At 40.2% G+C, this 19,699-nt stretch overlaps 1 protein-coding gene across 1 annotated transcript; it reads left to right on the top strand.

Annotated features, from left to right (window-relative positions):
* The first annotated feature begins 6,222 nt into the window (after nt 1–6,222).
* On the top strand, nt 6,223–16,805 carry LOC125125649 (zinc finger protein 709-like). The gene is made up of 4 exons (XM_047776951.1): nt 6,223–6,386; nt 13,602–13,728; nt 13,932–13,992; nt 14,490–16,805. Exons 1-4 carry the CDS (start codon nt 6,384–6,386, stop codon nt 16,474–16,476), a joined length of 2,178 nt encoding a protein of 725 aa, XP_047632907.1. The 5' UTR covers nt 6,223–6,383; the 3' UTR covers nt 16,477–16,805.
* Nucleotides 16,806–19,699: the final 2,894 nt, after the last annotated feature.

The raw sequence follows: 19,699 nt of genomic DNA, 5'->3' as shown, positions 1-19,699 counted from the left end.
AAAACCAACGTGTTTTCCTGAGTTAAATCCCACTTGGTCATGGTGTATAGGTCATTTTATGTATTGCTGAGTTAAGTTTGCTGGTGTTTTATTGATGCTTTTGCTGTTTATAAAAATAGGTTTTCATGTACTGTATTATTATATAGTATAAAATTTGTTTCAAATTTATTAATATTGCATATAGTGTATGTTTGCCTGCATATGTATATATAAAATATGTAGAATATGGTGTATATAAAGTGTATGTAGTATATAACCTGTACATAGTATATGTAGTATATAGTATAGAATTATACATAACTAGTATATATCATATATAAGTAGAATATATTATATATAGTTATCATATTTGTAATTATAGCATATTGTATTATACTTTTACAAAATAGTACAGTTGAACCTTGAACAACATGAATTTGAACTGGAAGGGTCCACTTACATGAAGATTTTTTTTCAACATGTATTCAGCCAGTCCTCTCTATACCTGTGTTTAGCATCCAGGAGTTCAAGCAACCTCAGACTGAAATTTTTTTTTTTCCCTTTCTTTCTGTCTCTGTGTCTGTCTGTCTCACCTGTAGCATATGGAAGGAAGTTCCCAAGCTAGGGGCTGAATTGGAGCTGCAGATGCAGGCCTGTGCCATAGCGATGGCAACACCAGATCCGAGCTCCATGTGTGACCTATGCTGCAGCTTGTGGTAATGCCAGATCCTTAACCCACTGAGCAAGGCCTGAGATCAAACCCACATCTCATAGAGACAATGTTGAGTCTTAACATGCTGAGCCACAATGGGAATTCCTCAGATTGAAAAAAATTTTTTTCTTTTCTTTTTTTATTTAAGAGACACACTTGTGGCATATGGAATTTCCCAGGCTAGGGGTTGAATCAGAGCTGCAGCTGCTGGCCTACACCACAGCCACAGCATTGCGGAATCCAAGCCGTGTCTGCGACCTTACACCACAGCTCATGGCAATGCTAGATCCCTGACCCACAGAGCGAGGCCAGGGATCGAACCCACAACCTCATGGATACTAGTTGGATTCGTTTCCACTGCATCACAATGGGAACTCACGAAAATTTTTTTAAAAATTTTGAATTAAAGTATAGTTGACTTACACAGATTGAAATTTTGATCAGAGGTTGGCTGAATCCATACATGCACAACCTGGGGATATATAGGGCCTGCTGGAACTTGAACAATGGCAGATTTTGATATAGTCAGCATCTCCTGGAGCCAGACCTCCTGGATACCTAAGGTTGACTGTATTAAAGTCTTATCAGTCTGTAGTATTGTATCATTTCCATATCTGTCCACAAAATTAATCAAATAAATCACTCGCATCCTCCCACCTCACCCTCTTGACACTGCCAAGTCCACCTCCCTCACCCTATTTGTTCTCTTGGCTCCTCAGTGCAACTGAGATGTCAGCATTTGTTTCAGAAATTTGAACTAATTCACCAGCCTGAGGATTGCAATGAAGTGTTGACATTGGATTTTTAGTATGTGCAGAGATATATGCAACCTTTGTGTGATTATGAGGCAAGATTATCCCAGTGTGTTTTATCCCGAATGGGTGTTCTTGGGGAAGGAGTTGTTGATGACAAATTGAAATTATAATGGAGTAATCACAATTTGGGCATACAGAAACGGAGTTGCGTGGCCATTGAGGATCTAGTCTCAGACAGAGCAACTTGAACTTTCTTTGAACTGTACCAGACCTAAGGACACCACCAGCCATATTCAGAAAAAACACCTGCCAGCTATAACCTTTTGGTCTCAAGATCTCCCCTCATAACTGCAGTCATTTCAGACCCTAACAAATACTTGCATAATAATAATAATAAGCACCCTCACTTTTTGTCAGCTTCAGTTATAATCCTTGATGAACAGTTTATCTTACTAACTGTGACCTTGAAGCTTTTTCCCTTTATAAATCACCCCCATTTTGTTGTCCAGCAGAACACAGTTCAGGAGCTTCTTGATTTTGTGTCTTCCAGGTTACAATCCTAACAAACCCCAAGTAAACACTTTTAATCTCAAGCAGGTCTCCATTTCTAAAATTTTGGTTAGCATTGTTCTTGGTGCCAAGCAGCTACACCATGGCAATGGTCTTAAAGTCTGTAAAAATGTGCTGATGAGGTGAACTCTCGGCCAGGACATCCTCTAGCATAGTTGCATAGAGATTAAAATCTTGCTACCTTGCAGACCAGGGATGGTTAGGGACAGTAGCAGCAGCACTCCAGTGTTCTTGCTCACATGTGCTGGTGGCATTCTACCATTAACATGAAGATAGGTGTAAAATTTATTTTATTATATTTTATTTATTTTTTATTTTTGTCTTTTTTTTGCTATTTCTTTGGGCCACTCCCACGGCATATGGAGGTTCCCAGGCTAGGGGTCTAATCGGAGCTGTAGCCGCCAGCCTACACCAGAGCCACAGCAACAAGGGATCTGAGCCGAGTCTGCAACCTACACCACAGCTCACGGCAATGCCGGATCATTAACCCACTGAACAAGGGCGGGGACCGAACCCACAACCTCATGGTTCCTAGTCGGATTCGTTAACCACTGCGCCACAATGGGAACTCCCTATTTTTTATTTTTGTTAGAATGGCAGAGTGGAGAGAAACAGAGGCTGGAGCAGTGAGATCCCAAACAGGTTTATCAACCAATAGAATGGCCAGGAGCACTGAGCAGAGAGAACTCAGGTTCCCCACTATTGGGGCAAGGGCTTTTTTATAGTTAGGGTTTCCTGTAATAGGTCACATAATCTCAAAGAGAAAGGGGAAGGATGATTTAGGTCATTATGTGTGAATTTTAACAATCCTTTTGGCTCTCTTCATTTTGAGGTTTACCAGCTCCTTAAACTATCTTGGTTCTGGGGACTTCATCTGTGCTGGAGTCTGTTTCCTCTTGGCTTGGTCAGCTGAAATTGTGTCTGGAGCCTGGGTGGGATCTTGAAGGAATGGTTGTTTCACATCCTCCGTTTGGTATAGATACCACCTAAAATTTTTATTTCATTTCATTTATTTGCCACACCTGCAACATATGGAAGTTCCCAGGCTAGGAGTTGAATCAGAGCTGCAGCTGAGGTCTATGCCATAGTCACAGCAATACGGGATCTGAGCTGCATCTGCAACCTGCGTCATTGCAATGCCGGGTCCTTAACCCACTGAACGAGGCTACGGATTGAACCTGCATCCTCACAGATGCTAGTCGGGTTCTTAATCTGCTAAGCCTCAACAGGAACGCTGAACATTTATTTTAAATAAACAAGGAAGCAAAGCATATTTCAAAATGTAAACCACATTGCCTTTGCATTTCAGGAGGAAGAAACAAAAATATGTATTTAAATTGTTTCTTTTTTCATAAACACTGAAAGACATAAGCAACAAATCACATTGTAATCTACAGGAGTGTGGGGAATCTAGTTGCCAGTGATAAAAGACATGCCAGGAGTGAGTCCTCAGGCACACTTCTACATCTCAAGCTGAGTTTTTGAAATTTGATGTACAAAATAAACAATTCATGATAAACAAAAAATGTATTGTGTGTATACACACACATACACACACACACACATATATATACATTTTTTTTGCTGCACCCACGGCCTAAGGAAGTTGCTGGGCCAGGGATCTAATCTGAGTTCCAGCTGCAACATATGGCACAGTTTAGTGGATGGTATGTATCCCACATGGGATCCTTACTTAACCCACTGTGCCACAGTGAGAACACCACCCATATTTTATTTTTAATATTTTACAATCAAGTGACTAATTTATTATTTTATTTTTATTGTTGTAATCACAATTGCCTGTTTAATTAAACATTTAAAAGTAACTAAAAGTCATACATAGTAAACATTTCAAAGTGTGGAAAAATTTAACCTGGGAAGAAAATATTCAACACCCTCAGTCCTACTCAGTAGAGGTAACCCATAATGGAAACATACATATAATATATATAACTAATTGCAAAATGGAAACTTTTTACTTAGCTGCATCATTCTGTAACACTTTAGACTAGCACATATAGTTCTACCCTTATGCTTTTATTTTTTTCAGATTCTTTGCCATTATAATTTACTATAAGATATTGAACATAGTTCCCCGTGCTGTACAGTGGGACCTTGTTGCTTATTTATTTTATATGCAGTAGTTTGCATTGGCTAATCCCAAACTCCTAATTTATTCCTCCCCTGCTTCCCCTTTGGTAGCCATAAGTTTGTTTTCTATGACAAATAACTTTTTCGTGTGTGTCTTTTTAGGGCCGCACCCTCAATTTATGGAGGTTCCCAGGCTAGGGGTCGAATCGGAGCTGTAGCTGCTGGCCTATGCCACAGCCACAGCAACGCTGGATCCAAGCCACATATGCGACACATACCACAGCTTGCAGCAACACCAGATCCTTAACCCACTGAGCAAGGCCGGGGATTGAATCCACAACCTCATGGTTTCTAGCCAGATTCGTTAACCACTGAGCCACCATGGGAATTCCCAATGGCATTTCTTAATCTTAATTTTATGAGTCAGGATGTTTCTGGTTTAAGATTCTTAGCCCAAGTAGGTCCATGTTAGCTTATCTTGTTCTTGAGAAACAACCTGATATTGTACATTAATGATGACATCTCCTTAGCAATTCTAGTACATTGACAACAGCAGTCCAGTTATCACAGGATTGAGGTCAGAGGGGATGAGAAAGGGAATAAAATTGTTTTGAATAGAGAGATTAATCATAAACTCAGTAAGGAAACTGTTTTAGGGGGACTCAGTTTCACTGAAAAATTGTGAGTTGCAGTCACTAAAGGGGTCCACTGTATTACTACAATGTGTGATATATCTCAAAAAAAAGTTCAAATACGCGGATAAATGCATTAAGAGTTTTGCAGTGCAAAAGAGTCCTGCATTCCAGGCTAATAGACATCCAATAGTTTTCAGGTTATTCAATGCATCCATTACAGCAAATTGTTATTGTGGTGTGTGTATGTGTGTAGAACTCTTAATATCCACAAATTGTGTGTGTGTGTGTGTGTGTGTGTGTGTAGAACTCTCTTAAAAATTTCATTTATACACTACAGTATAGATAAATCATCATATTTTCTTCCTTAAATATAGGCCACTTTATTAGTCAATTATACCTCAGTAAATCTTGGGGGTGGGGGGGAGCACTGGGGATAGTTCTAGGTACTTCTCACTTTTTGTTGCTTTTTTGTTTGTTTGCTTTTTAAAGCTGCACCCGCAGCATATGGAAATTCCCAGGCTAGGGGTCTAATGGGTGCTATAGCTGCCAGCCTACACCACCACCACAGCAACGCCAGCTTGGAGCCGCATCTGTGATCTACACCACAGCTCAGGGCAACGCGGCGCGGATCCTTAACCCACTGAGCCAGGCCAGGGATCCAACCCGCAACCTCATGGTTCCTAGTCGGATTTGTTTCCGCTGAGCCACAACGGGGAACCCCTTTGTTGCTTTTGTTTTATTGGTGAGGAATTCAATTGTCTTAGGGATCTTACAGCTGTTTACATTTCATTGTTCTTCAGGGACATATGCTAAAACCGATCTATTAATAAATTTCCTTCCAGTGTAAAATGTGAATTTAATGAAACCTGATAGTTTAATGACACATCTCACGCCCTCAGCTTAGAGAAGAGTCCCTACCCCAGCTGCGGGGTTGGTGGGGGTGGGGGCGGGGGGGGCGGTTGTTCAAACTTCCTACCAGAGCCAAGCGCTTTGGGATTCTTTCAAGTACCAAATGATTGGTGGTGGGGGAAAGAGATGGATAGAAGGCTCATCGCTGTCAAATTTCAAAAGACTAAAATGGAGCCTGACTCTACTGCAAATAGTTATGTCACATTTAAATGGCTGCGTTTCCAAACATGGGTCACAGTTCGGTGAGTGACTTCACAAGCCTTACGACAAGCCCTCTTGTCCCAGTCTATCCTGATCTGTGCATCCTCTTGTCTACACTTCTTCTTTAAATTTAATGAATTTCCTGTGCATACCTGGGACCTAGCGTTCCGACCAAGTTGCGAGAAGCCTACAAAGTCAGCTTTAGGACAGGAAGAAGTTCTGTTTAAAAATCAATAGTTACCGCCAACAGCTGAAACCAGTTCGCCCAAGCCCGGAGGCTCCACCTCCCCTGTCACTCAGGCACGAGGGAGCGCGGCCTTAGGAACTGTCCAATCAGGGAGGTCCCTGGGGCCGGTGGGTGGGATGACGCTCCTGAACAGTAGGATACGTAGCTAATCGCTCTGGTTTTGCTCTGGCTACTCACCCGGCCTAAATGGTGTTTTGACTCTGCTGCAGACTCTGTTACGCTGTGACGTGCCACTGGTCGTGGGAGTCGTCGGGAGGCTTCAGGGAGACCCATTAAGTCTAGAAATGGTGAGTGTGACTTCCTGGGTGCGGAGACGGAGAGGAGGGTCGGGTTGGAACCAGCCAGAAATGGCCGTGGTGGGATCTAGGCCTCCCCGCGATCAGCTCCGGAGTCTGCTGTCCCGAGTCCACCCGGGGGCACTTCTTGGACCTCAGTCTCTCCAGCTCTCAGCGTGGGGGCGGGGCCGGCAGCTGCAGCCCTGGGCGTCCCTGAGCTCAGTGACCTGGGCCCCTGCATCTCAAAGGGCAGCTCTGCGCCCACAGCCCTGCGTCCCGCCCAGATTGTGCGGTGACCACGCGGCAGGTCATTATGCTTGGTAGGAGCTATGATGTGTGAGGTACCCAGTCCCTCCTTTTTTCCCCATGGGGACCTGTTTTTCTCTTAAGTTTTCCATATTTGGGGGACTACGGTCTCAAATCCACCTGTTTCACCTGGGTGGCTCTTCCTAGGGCTGGCAGTAAATCCTGAAATTTCCAAATCTCTGTTGCGTTCCCAAACGCCAGCTTCCCCTCTCTGATTCACAACAGTTTCTACTATTTGTCCCTCGTCACAGCCCCAGTATTTTGATTACCTATTCTTCTGTAGAGCCACAGATGGCTTTTTTTTTTTAAATTATACTTGATTTATAATGTTCTGCCAATTTCTGCTGTACAGCAGTGACCGGGTTACACACGTATATATACATTCCTTTTCTCACATTATCCTCCATCCTGTTCTATCACACGTGATTGAATATAGTTCCCAGTGCTATACAGCAGGATCTCATTGTTTATCCACGCCAAATGCAATAGTTTGCATATACTAACTTACTAACTCCAGATTCCCAGTCCATCCCCTCCTTTCCCTCCCCCTCCCCCACAAACAAAAGTGTTTTTTTGTTTGTTTTTTGTTTTTGTTTTTTGCTTTTTTAAGCCCACACTCGAGGCATGTGGAAGTACCCAGGCTCAGGATTGAATCGGAGCTGCAGCTGCCGGCCTGTGCCCACAGCCACAGCCACAGCCACAGCAACACCAGACCTGAGCCGATTTACACCACAGCTCACGACCTACACCACAGCTCAGGATAAGGCTGGATCCTTAACCCACTGAGCGAGGCCAGGGATTGAACCTTCATGTTTATGGGTACTAGTCAGATTTGTTTCTGCTGAGCCATGGAGGGAACTCCCAAAGATTCGTTTTTTGTTTGTGTGTATTTTACATGAGAGGAAAGCTGGAGAATGACCACTGGAACTACCTTGTATGAAATCGTGTGCCTCTCTTCCCAGGATCTTTCCTGGGAAAAGACATCCTATGGAAAATCCTTTGGTTGGAAGCTCCTAAAAGAAACTTTCCTGGGTGATCTCTCCTGTCAGCCTTGTGAGCCCTGCTTTTGTTAACCTGAAAAGATTTATTGCCTTATTTAAATGTCCATTTTTCAGTAAGGGTAAATACATTTTTTATTTCATCGGTAGGCTTGAGAGACAACGTAAAACGTTTTCAGAGGCAAGAAAGAGGTGGTTTTCAGGAGAGAAAAGAAAAAATTTCCAGTATCACGTTCCATTTAAGATCCAGGTTTCAGAGTTCCCGTTGTGGCCCAGTGGAAACCAATCACGACTAGCATCCATGAGGACTCAGGTTCCATCCCAGGCCTCACTCAGTGGGTTAAGGATCTGACTTTGCTGTGAGCTGTGGTGTAAGTCACAGACATGGTTGGGATCTGGCATGGCTGTGGCATAGGCTGGTGGCTACAGCTCCAATTCAGTCCAAAGCCTGGGAACCTCCATGTGCTGCTAGTGCGGCCCTAAAAAAGCAAAAAAAAAAAAAAAAAATCCAGGTTTCATTCTTTCTTGCCCTGACTGTAGATAATTTTCTGAGGGCTGTTCATTACTTTTGGATGATTTCAAATGAAATTCCAAGGTTTAGATGTGCAGACCAAAGGTGTTTAAGTATGATTAATTAATTACAAAACAAGTTTTGCCATGAAAGTAATAATTAACTGACATCTTTTTTGTCGAAAGGCATATGTATTTGGGGTTTTCTGGTTGGACCAGGAAACTATGATCCAGTTTTCTTTCCTCCTTCGCACATAAACACTGAGTTTGAGTGAATTTGCTGGATTGCTCAATGTATTTGTATCATTAAAATGTAGTAGTGGTGCCAGGCAATTAATTCCATTGAGGAGTATGGCCTGTGGTGGGTGAGCCAAGCCAAAGCCCCCCTTGAGCCTGCAAAGAGAAGTGAAAATGAAAACTCATTGGTTCCTCCTGGGGAACTTTTCCTTGTAGGTTTCCTACCTGCTCTCAGCCACTGTGGGAGGAACTTTATGCTAAGAGAAGGGGAGGCTTTCAGGTGCACTGGGAGGACTGAAGGAGATGTGGTGATTCTTTCTGAAGTTATCATTGTGGTTTCTTTAGATGTCTGAGTGTTTGCATTCACGACAATGCAATCAAAGTATAATTTGTGCACTTTGAGAAGTCTGTGGAGATAGGTGTTCTGTCTCCTTAAACTGAGTCTTGTTTTTTGGCCGCCCCAAAGCATATGGAAGTTCCCAGGGCCAGGAATGAGATCTGAGCCGCAGCCATTTAAAGAATACCAGGGCCAGGGATTGAAACCTGCATTCTGGCACTGCAGAGGTGCCACTGATCCTGTTGCGCCACAGTGGGGACTCCTAAACTGAGTCTTATTGAGAGTTTTCTCACTCTTGAGAATAGAAGCTCCCATGGGGAAGGGAGCATTTCCACACTGCCAGGTGAGAGGAGACTGTGTGGAGCTCCTAGAGTTCATTTTGGGTCTCTTCACAGGGACTAACTCACTCTAGAGGTTATATTTCAACCAGGAGTCTGGACCCCCACAGTTAGGAATTTGTCTACCTTTCTGAATATGGATTTTTCTTCTGCACTATAAGAAAGCACTGCTATTTCAGCAGGTTGAAGTTTGTGCATTTCTTTCCTTTGGATATATTTTTCTGTTGAGTATTGTGGCTGTGTACCTCTCTTTTCTTAGTAGTTTCCATGTAAACCCCTCTGTAGACACACAATTTGAACTGTTTTCATACATTTTGTATAACTGTGATAAATTTGTTACAATTACTGAACAATATTGATACATTAAAATCCATAGTTTTCATTATCATTGACTCTGTTATAGGATCTCTGGATTTTGGTAAATGTTTAATTTTTAATTAACAATTAATGTTTAGTCCATCATTTCTGTATCATATAGAGTAGTTTCACTTCATTCAAAATCTCTTTTGTTTCACCTATTCATTCATCTCTATTTCCAACCCTCAAATCTTTCAGAACCAAAGATGTTTTTCCTGGCTCATCATATTGTCTTTTCCAAGATGTTATACACTTGGAATCCTGTGTAGCCTTGTCAGATTGGCTTCTTTTACTTAGCAATGTAATTTTAAGTTTCCTTCATGTGTTTTCATGGCTTGATACTTCATTTTTTTCACTGAACAATATTTCATCTTATTACAGTGGTAATGACACTGATGATTTATCCATGCATCTCTTGAAGAACATCATGCTTAACTCTTACTCTTGTCAGTTATGAATGAAGTACCTACAAACACTCATGTATAGGCTTTTGTGAATACTTAAGGCTTCAACTAATTTAGGTCATACCAAAGCATGTGATTGCTGGTTCTTACTATATGTATTTGAGTATATTAGTTTTCATGGAAAATTCTTAATATTCCAATGAAGGTATGCCAAATTTCATTCCCACCACTGATGAATGAGGATTACCAGCAGCTTCACATCTTCACTAATATCTGTTCTGAGGCTTTCAAATTTAGCCATTTTAATAAGTGTATAGTGACATGTCATTGTTGTTTCATTTGTAATTCCCCAAAGATATTTGTGGAACATGTTTTCATATTGCTTATTTCCCACTTGTATATCTTGTTTGGTGTGGTATCTTTTCAGATCTTTTTCTCATCTTTGAGTTGTTTGTCTTATTACCATTGAGTTTTAGAATTTTTGGTATATTTTGAGTACCAGTCATTTATCAGATATGTGAGTTGCAGAAACTTTCTCCTAGTTCATGATTTGTTTTTTCATTCTTTTACCACTCCAAGCACAGGAGCTTTCCATTTTTGTGGGGGTTTTTGTTTGTTTGTTTTATATTTTGTTTTTATGGCATGCAGAAATTCTGGGGCAAGGGATTGAACTGAGCCACAGCAGTGAGAATGCAGGATCCTTAACTTGCTGAGCCACCAGGAAACTCCTGGAGCTTTCCTTTTAATAAAGTGAGACATCGTCTCCCCCCACTTTTGGTGTTGTATCTAAGTATGATGTTAGCTGCAGGTGTTTTGTAGATGTTTTTCTCAAGAACAGAGAGTTCCTTTTATTAAGTTGTTATCATAAGTGGATGTTGAATTGTATAGTCTTTTTATGTTCATTTCCTCCTCAGATTTCTGATTTTAGTAATTTCTATTTTGCCTTCTCAGTTATCTTGACTATATGTTAATTAATATTATTATTAATATTTTCTAAGGACCAGCTTTTGGTTTTGAAAAGTAGGAGAGTGTTTTTTTCTTTTATTTTGCTTTTCGTGGTTTTTTTTTTTTTTTTGGTCTTTTTAGGGCTGCACCCATGTCATATGGAGGTTCCCAGGCTAGGGGTCTAATTGGAGCTGTAGCTGCTGGCCTCCTCCACAGCCACAGCAACACAGGATCCAAGCCTCAACTGCTCACCACAGCTCATGGCAACACCGGATCCTTAACCCACTGAGCAAAGCCAGGGATCGAACCTGCAACCTCATGGTTCCTAGTCAGATTCTTCCCCGCTGCACCACGATGGGAACTCCATTTTGTTCTTTTAAAAAAATTAAATATTTCACTCTACCTTTTTCCTGCTTGCATGGTTTCTGAACAGAAGTCTATTTAATTCTAATCTTTTTTCTCTATATGTTAAGTGGGTTTTCTCCTCTGGCTTTTTTTTTTTTTTTTCAGTATATTCTCTTGTCTTTGATTTTTTTCCAGTTAGAATATAATACACTTAGTATGCATTTTTTTGACTGCACCCATGGCATGCAGAAGTTCCCAGCCCAGGGACTGAACCCACACCACAGCAGTAACAGTGCTGGAACCTTTACCGACTGAGGCACCAAGGAACTCCTTGGTATGCATTTTTGATGTTTAGTGTTCTCTAAGTTTTTTGGATATACAGCATGCCATTTACAATTAACTTTAGGAAAATCTCAGTGATTATTCACTTATTTTTTTTCTGTTCCTTTCTGTGTATCTTTTCTTTTCTTGTCTTTTTAGGGCCACACCCTTGGCATGTGGAGGTTCCCAGGCTAGGGGTTGAATTGGAGTTGTAGCTGCTGGCCTACACCACAGCCACAGCAACATGGGATCCGAGCCACATCTGCAACTTACACCACAACTCATGGCAACCCTGGATCCTTAACCCACTGAGTGAGGCCAGGGATCGAACCCATGTCCTCATGGATACTAATCGAGTTCATTAATCACTGAGCCATGATGGGAATGCCTGTGTGTCTTTTCTTTTCTTTTAGATATTCCTTTTTTTGTATTTTAAATCTTTTGTCATTGCTCTACAGTTCATGAATTTTGTGTCCTGTCTTGTTTGGTTGGTTTTTTGCTTTGTTTGATTTTTTTTTTTTGTCTTTGTATTAGCCTCTGGTGAAATAGATTGTTTTCAGCCTTGTTAAGAACAGAATTTTTGGTGTTTATTTTTCAATGCCATCTTTATTTCTTCTTTCCAGTTTTAGAGTGTTTTGTTTTGCCTGTGACCTCAGTGCTCTGATGGATCTGAAAGAGTTGTTCACGTTTTTTTCATTTTTTTCTTCAAGGCCAAGAATGATGGCTTCTACGTTCCTTAAATGCTAGATTTGAACCTGGAAGTCTCTGTCTTCAATTTTTGATGACTGATTGCTGATTGTTTTAAAACCTCATTTGTCATACAAAATGGTCAGAAAGCCTTAGTCCTCCTTCCTTTGGCAGTGGCAAGAGATTGAATCCTCTTAAGATCCTGCTTTTGTGTGAACTCTTCCCCTAACCCAGCCCCTAACTTCAGTTTTAGAAAAGTTTGTGGCTTGTGTTTGCATGCTGTCTTCATAGTGTTGAAACTCTTAAGTTCCAATTAATTTCCTAGGGCATCAAATAAAGGATTTGAGACAAAGGAAAAACTGAGTCAGTGATAAATATTACACAAGTTAAAAGCAATACTTCTCTACAAGAATGTTTTCATTTTGTCATCTACAGCTGATTACTTATAAAGGCCTGGAGTACTATAGAGTCAAACTGGCTAACTGGATCCTAATAAAAGTTTTACAGGTTTGGAGTTCCCACTGTGACACAGTGAGATTGATGGAGTCTCTGGAGCACTGGGACACAAGTTTCATCTCCAGCCTGGCACAGTGTGTTAAGGATCTGTCATTGCTACAACTATAGCATAAGTCACAGCTGTGGCTTGGATCTGATCCTTGGCCCAGGAACTCCATATGCTGTGGGGTGGCCAAAAAAGAAAAAATAAAAAAGTTTTACAGGTTTCCTGGACCCTCATGTTTGCTGATGAGAATAGAAGAAAAAGCTTCCAGTTCTTCATTATGTTCTTAATCATAAAACCTTGTGCAGGTTTGACCCTTCGCCTCATAAGTGCTGTGAATGGTGGGTAAAAAAACAAGATGAAAGAATTTTTCCTCACAAGGCATTGATGGTCTTAAAATGGTAACATTTGTTTCATTTGTATAGAACTTCTCTCATTTCCCAACATGCTCTGGATCCTGCTCTTAGAAATAAGATGTAACATGATCACAGTAAATATTTCCATGTTCTTTTCTTCTTTCGGCCATACCTGCAGCATATGGAAGTTCCCAGGCTAGGGACTGAATCAGAGCTCCAGCTGCTGGCCTATATCACAGCCACAGCAATGCTAGATCCAAGCCACATCTGCAAACTATACCACAGCTTGCAACAATGACAGGTCCTTAACCCACTGAGTGAGGCCAGGGATTGAACCTATATCCTCATGGATACTAGTTGGGTTTTAACCTGCTGAGCCATAACAGGAATTCAAAAAATATTTCCATGTTTATGATGCTGTTAAACTTGTGAGGAAGTATAGACAGAGTAAGTTCTTGATGATCAAGTGGTAGAATAAATGTTTGGAGATGACAGAATCATACATTAAACTTCAAATAAATGGTGTATAGATGTCCAGTCCTGTCAGTGTCATGCATCCTGCTATACACATATTTGGAATATTTTAGGACTCTGTAGCCATTGAAGATGTGGTTGTGAATTTCAACCTGGAGGAGTGGGCTTTACTGAATCCTTCACAGAAGAAACTCTATAAAGATGTGATGTGGGAAACCTTCAGAAACCTGGCCTCAATAGGTAAGGATGACAGCTTTCCTTTACTTTGTCATGAGAGAACAAATATTTCATACTCATTAATGTTGTTCCAAGATATCCTATGTAGAAGGGAGGATGTTGGTAAATAAACCAGGCCTGGTCACAGCCAACAGTGCATATAGAATCTAATAATTTTTCTGTTATTTCTAACGTTTTGGAATCATTTTTCTTCACCTGCAATTTAGGGAAAAAATGGGAGGATCACGACATTGAAGATGAGTACAAAAACCAGGGGAGAAAACTAAGGTAAGTCACACTCACTATAGAAAGTAGTGTTTTATGTGAGTGTCCTGGTATGTGTTGAAATTTTAAAAGAAAGAACCTAAACACATAATGCCTGCTTCAAATTTACTTACTCTCAGAAAAATTTCCCCCCAAATTCTTTCTAATAAATGACATCATAGATATTCAATGTTTGAAAAATCATTCTCTTGAAAACAGTATTAATAGACCTTATATATGAATTGCACTGTTTTGGTAATTCTAAGAGTGAAAGTAGTCTTGCAGGGCATTTCTTGTGTTCAACTGAAAATAATTCAGTACAGCAGAAATTGACAGAACATTGTAAGTCAACTATAGTAAGAAAAATTTGAAAATAAGTAAGATAAAATAATTCAGACCAGGGAGATAACCTACACTTTTGTTACATAAAATTGTAGTTCAAATACCCTCCTAATAAAAAATTGGTAGTAAAGAAATCATTACTAATGTGACTCTCTTTTTTTTTTTTTTTTTTTTTACAGAAGTCTTGTGTTAGAGAGACTCTGTGAAAGTAAAGAAGGTAGTCAGTGTGCAAAAAACTTGAGCCTTATTCCAAAACTCAGACTAAAGAAGAAAATTACTGGAGTGAAACCATATGAATGCAGTGCATGTGGAAAAACCTTTATGCATCATTCATCCCTTAAAAGGCACATCAGCCATCACAGTGGGCACAAACTATATGAGTATCAGAAATATGAAGAGAAGCCATATAAATGTAAGGAATGTGGCAAAGCCTTCAGTTATCTTCAGTGTTTTGAAAAACATGAAAGAAAACACAATGGACAGGAAAACTATAAATGTAAGGAATGTGGGAAAGCTTTTCGTTTTCGCACATCCTTTCAAACACATAAAAGAGTTCATACAGGAGAAAAGCCCTATGAATGTAAGGAATGTGGGAAATCCTTCATGTGGCTCACAACCTTTCAAAGACACATGATAACACACACTGGAGATACACCCTATAAATGTAAGGAATGTGGGAAACCCTTTAAGTGGCTCACAACCTTTCGAAGACACATAATAATGCACACTGGAGATGCTCCATATAAATGTAAAGAATGTGGGAAAGTCTTTAGTTTTTTAAGTGCACTACAAATACATGAAAAAACCCACATGGGAGAGAAACCCTATCAATGTAAACAATGTGGAAAAGCCTTTAGATATCGTCGAACTTTTCAAACACATGAAAGGACTCACACAGGAGAGAAACCCTATGAATGTAAGCAGTGTGGTAAAGCTTTTATTTCTCGTGTAGGATTACAAAACCATGAAAGAAATCACAGTGGAGTGAAATTCTATAAATGTAAAAAATGTAGTAAAGCATTCAGTTATTCCAGTTCTCTTCGAAAACATGAAAGAAATCATAATGGAGAGAAACCCTATGAGTGTAAGGAATGTGGGAAAGGCTTTATTTTTCTCTCAAGCCTTCGAGCACACATGATAAGTCACTCTGGAGATGGACCTTATAAATGTAAGGAATGTGACAAAGCATTCAATACTCCCAGTTCATTTCAAATACATCTAAGGACTCACACTGGAGAGAAGCCTTATAAATGTAAACAATGTGGGAAAACTTTCAATTGGCCCACTTCCATTCGCAGACATGAAAGAAGTCATAGTGGGGAAAAACCCTATGAGTGTAAGCAATGTGGAAAAGCCTTTAGTTGTCCCAGATCCTTTCAAAGCCATGAAAGGAGACACAGTGGAGAAAAGCCCTATGACTGTAAGAAATGTGGTAAAGCCTTCAGTTGTCCAAATTCATGTCGAAAACATGAAAGAAGTCATAGTGGAGAGAAGCCCTATGAATGTAAGGAATGTGGGAAAGCCTTCAGTTCTCTCACCAGATTTCAAAGACATGTGGTGATGCACACTGGAGATGGACCTTATAAATGTAAGGAGTGTGGGAAAATCTTTGATTGTCCCAATTACTTTCGAAGTCATGAAAGGACTCACAGTGTAGAAAAGCCCTATGAATGTAAGAAATGTTATAAAGCCTTCAGTACTCCCAGATCCCTTCGAAGACATGAAAGAACTCATACTGGAGAGAAACCTCATGTGTGTAAGGAATGTGGTAAAGCCTTCAGTTATCCCAGTTTCCTTCAGAAACATGAAAGAAGTCATACTGGGGAAAAACCCTATCAATGTAGGCAATGTGGTAAAGCTGTCAGTTATCTCAGTTCCCTTCGAAGTCATGAAAGAACTCATAGTGGAGAAAAACCCTATGAATGTAAGGAATGTGGGAAAGCCTTTATTTTTCTCTCAAAATTTCGAATACACATGATAAAGCACACTGGAGTTGGATCTTATACATGTAAGAAATGTGGAAAAGGCTTTGATTGTCCTAGTTCATTACAAAACCATGAAAGAACTCATACCAGAGAGAAACCATATGAATGTAAAAATTGCAATAAAGCTTTCAGTCGTCTTCGTTCTTTACAAAACCATGAAAGAACTCATGTTGGAAAGTAGCACTATGACTGTAAGAAAGCAGTAAATTCTTCAGTTCTATCACCAAATTTTGAAATTATGTGGTGAAGCACACTGGATATGGACCTTATAAATATAAGGAATTGGGAAAACCTTTGATTTTTCCAGTTTATTATGAAATTGTGAAAAAAACTCACACTGGAGAGAAGCCATGTGAATGTAAAAATTATAGGAAAGACTTCCATTGCCCAAAGCATGCAAACACTCAGAAAGTAGGCCTATGATTGTAAGGAATGTAGAAACTTCAGCTATCCCAGTTCAGTCATTCTTTTTCCTTTTTTTTTTTTTTTTTTTTTTTTTTTGCCATGCTTGCCAAAGTTCCCAGGCCAGGGATCAAACCTGTACCGCAGCAGTGACAATGCTGGATCCTTAACCTGCTGTGCCACCAGAGAACTCTCATCCCACTTTATTCTGAAAACAAAAAAAGAATTTACACTGAAGAGAAACACTGTGAATGCAAACAATATGGTAAAGCCTTAATCACTTCCTGTTATGTTCAAATACATGAAAGAACTCATACCAGAAACAATGTAAGAAATATTGTAAAGCTGGTATCACACAACATTTCAAAGACACAAGATGATGCATACCATGTAAATGTGAGGGATTGGGGAAAATCTTCAATCACCTTTTTTCTTGGAAAAGAACTTAATCTAGAGAGAATTTTGTTAAATATAAAAAAATGAAAATCTTCATTTACCCTATATCCTTATATATGAGAATGTACACTGGACAAATACCATACAACTGAAATGTAAAACTATTCAATTTAAAAATATTTTCATAGTCATGTGAAAACTGCACTGGAAAAAACTCATGTTAATATAAGTAATATGGGTAAGCCTGGTACAAATTAATTTATGTAGAATACTGAAAAGATACAAAATGGAAGAAATGTTATAAACCTTAAACATGTATTATCTTTATCAGTGACATACTGTGTAGTATGGAGTTTACTTATTTTTGCAAGTAATAATGAAGTAAGAAAAATAATTCTGTAGGTACTCTTTAGGCAGTTGTTTCTAAGTTTAGTAAGTAATTGTAGCTTTTGCTCAGTTAAATTTTATGTTTTTATTTTGAGGACTCTTGGATCCATGGGTAAATTGAAGTATATTTCTAACATGTGAGTTTAATTTTTATATAATTTTGTGGGTTTTTTTTTTTTGTAAATAAGGAAACACTGAAAAATAACACTTTGGTATTTGCTTGTTTATCATACTGGCCTCCTGTGGCAACTTCTTGACATCCTTTGTGCATTATATACATATTCCACCTTTCTTAAGAGAATATTAACTCTTCATTGACCTGAAGATCTTTACTCCATTTCCTTGCTTACAAAAAGTTGGCATGTAGGCCAACTTAGTAGGCCAAGTTCATCATATAGTCTCATGTGAATAATTATTTTCATCTTTTGTCCTTTGTTCTTTGCCATTCTTTCTGGTGGGGATTTGGGCTGTGGAATTTGCATTAAGAGAGACCTGTAAGAGGACAATAAAATCTAGAGGAGATGACCCTTTTTTGACACTATTCTGTCAATATGAGTAATGTTGTGAACTACATTTTCTAGACTCTGTTGCTTTCATTGTCCAATGTCAGAATTTGCCAAAGCCTAATTTACATATAATTTGAAATACAGATATGAAATAGGATTAGGTAGGTTTTAGAGCTACCTGTATGGAAGGAGACAGAAAAGCAGAAGGCCTTCACATTCACTTGCTTCCAGCCCATTTTCCTCATTTTTAGCTCCGCCAGTCAAGATTTTCCTCCAAACTGAAGAATGGCCAAGCCGATGGCATAGGAAGACCCAGAGCTCATTGTCTTCCCATGCGCACAACAAAACTATAATTGTTTGCAGAGCAACTATTGATGAGAAAGGCCTAAACACTAGCAGAAAAGATCTGCAAGTAAAGATGGGGAGAACCCCCAAGAAGACAAATAGAAGGGGTGGAGAAACATTATAGTCAAGACCCATGACCCACAAACAGGAGGATAATTACAATTGCATAAGTTGTCCCAAGGAGCAAGGGGGTCCAAATCCCACAACTTGCTCCCCAGTCTAGAGGTCCTGCCCTGGGAAGATGAGGCTGTGGATCATTAACTTTGGAGACCAGCAGGGCTTTCAGGAGAGTCAGAGAGCTGTAGGAAGTAGACTCTTAAAGTGGGCACACACAAAATCACACATGCTCCAAGATCCAGGGCAATAATTTGAAAGGAGCCTGGGTTTGACCCACCCACTGATCTTGGAGAAGCAGGAGGAACTGGTGCTTACCCTGGGTACAGAGACACTGGTGACAGCCATTTGGGAGAGCTCATTCCACCATGAGGACACTGGGGCTGGCAAGTATGGTTTTGGAAGCATCCTAGTTTATTGGTACGTGGAACCTGCCCTCCCCGCTAGCCTGTTGGCACAAGTATTGCAATGTCTTAGGCCAGGCAGCTAGTCAGGCGAGGACACAGCTTCACCCACCAGATGGCTAGCTGCCTTAAGACCCCTTGAACACCCAGTAGCCCTAGCACTGGCCCTGGGACCCCTGGAGCCCCACAGTCAGCCAGCCCTGTATACCAGGGGGCCAACACCAGAATCCAGCCCCATTCACCAGCAGGCCAATACCATATTTGGGACACTCCGGTCATAGCCAACTGTGTCAGGAACCAGCCCCACCTATCAGTGGGCTGACAGCAACTCTGGGAACCCCAGGGCACAGCAGCCAGAGACCCTTGGACCCAGTACCACCCACCAGCAGAACTGTCATGAGACTAGTTTCTTACCCATTCATAATACCAAGCACTTAAGCCATATTTTCTGTCTCCTTCTGCCAGAGACCACCATGATCACGCCTTTTGTCAAAGAGAGAGAGGGGTATAACCAATGCTTATAATAGAAATGACCAAAAAATGTGACTGACTGTGTAACAGTAACAGGGCACTCAAAGACTTTCTATTGGATTTTCGACTTGGATTAGATGATTTGATTGCTATTCAAGTAAGCAAGACATTATTCTACATTGGATGCTATGAGGAAATGAGCTAAATTCTGTCAAGGGTAATCATAATAGTTATTATCTACAAGGCAGAAAAAATAGCATAACGCTGAACTTAATTTATAAAAAGTGAGAAGAGGGGAATTTTCGTCATTTAAAATTTTTAGAATCTGGGAGTTCCTGCTGTGGTGCAGTGGGTTAAGAATCTGACTGCAGTGGTTCAG

Source organism: Phacochoerus africanus, chromosome 4, assembly GCF_016906955.1.
Source record: "Phacochoerus africanus isolate WHEZ1 chromosome 4, ROS_Pafr_v1, whole genome shotgun sequence".
NCBI classification, from domain to species: Eukaryota; Metazoa; Chordata; class Mammalia; order Artiodactyla; family Suidae; genus Phacochoerus; species Phacochoerus africanus.
Note: the sequence above shows the minus strand (reverse complement) of the source record. Positions and strands in the feature narration are given on the sequence as shown.

Coding starts and splice junctions, on each gene's coding strand:
- LOC125125649 (XM_047776951.1), top strand. Junction 13,729..13,931: donor CAGAAACCTGGCCTCAATAG/GTAAGGATGACA, acceptor CCTGCAATTTAG/GGAAAAAATGGGAGGATCAC. Junction 13,993..14,489: donor AACCAGGGGAGAAAACTAAG/GTAAGTCACACT, acceptor TTTTTTTTACAG/AAGTCTTGTGTTAGAGAGAC.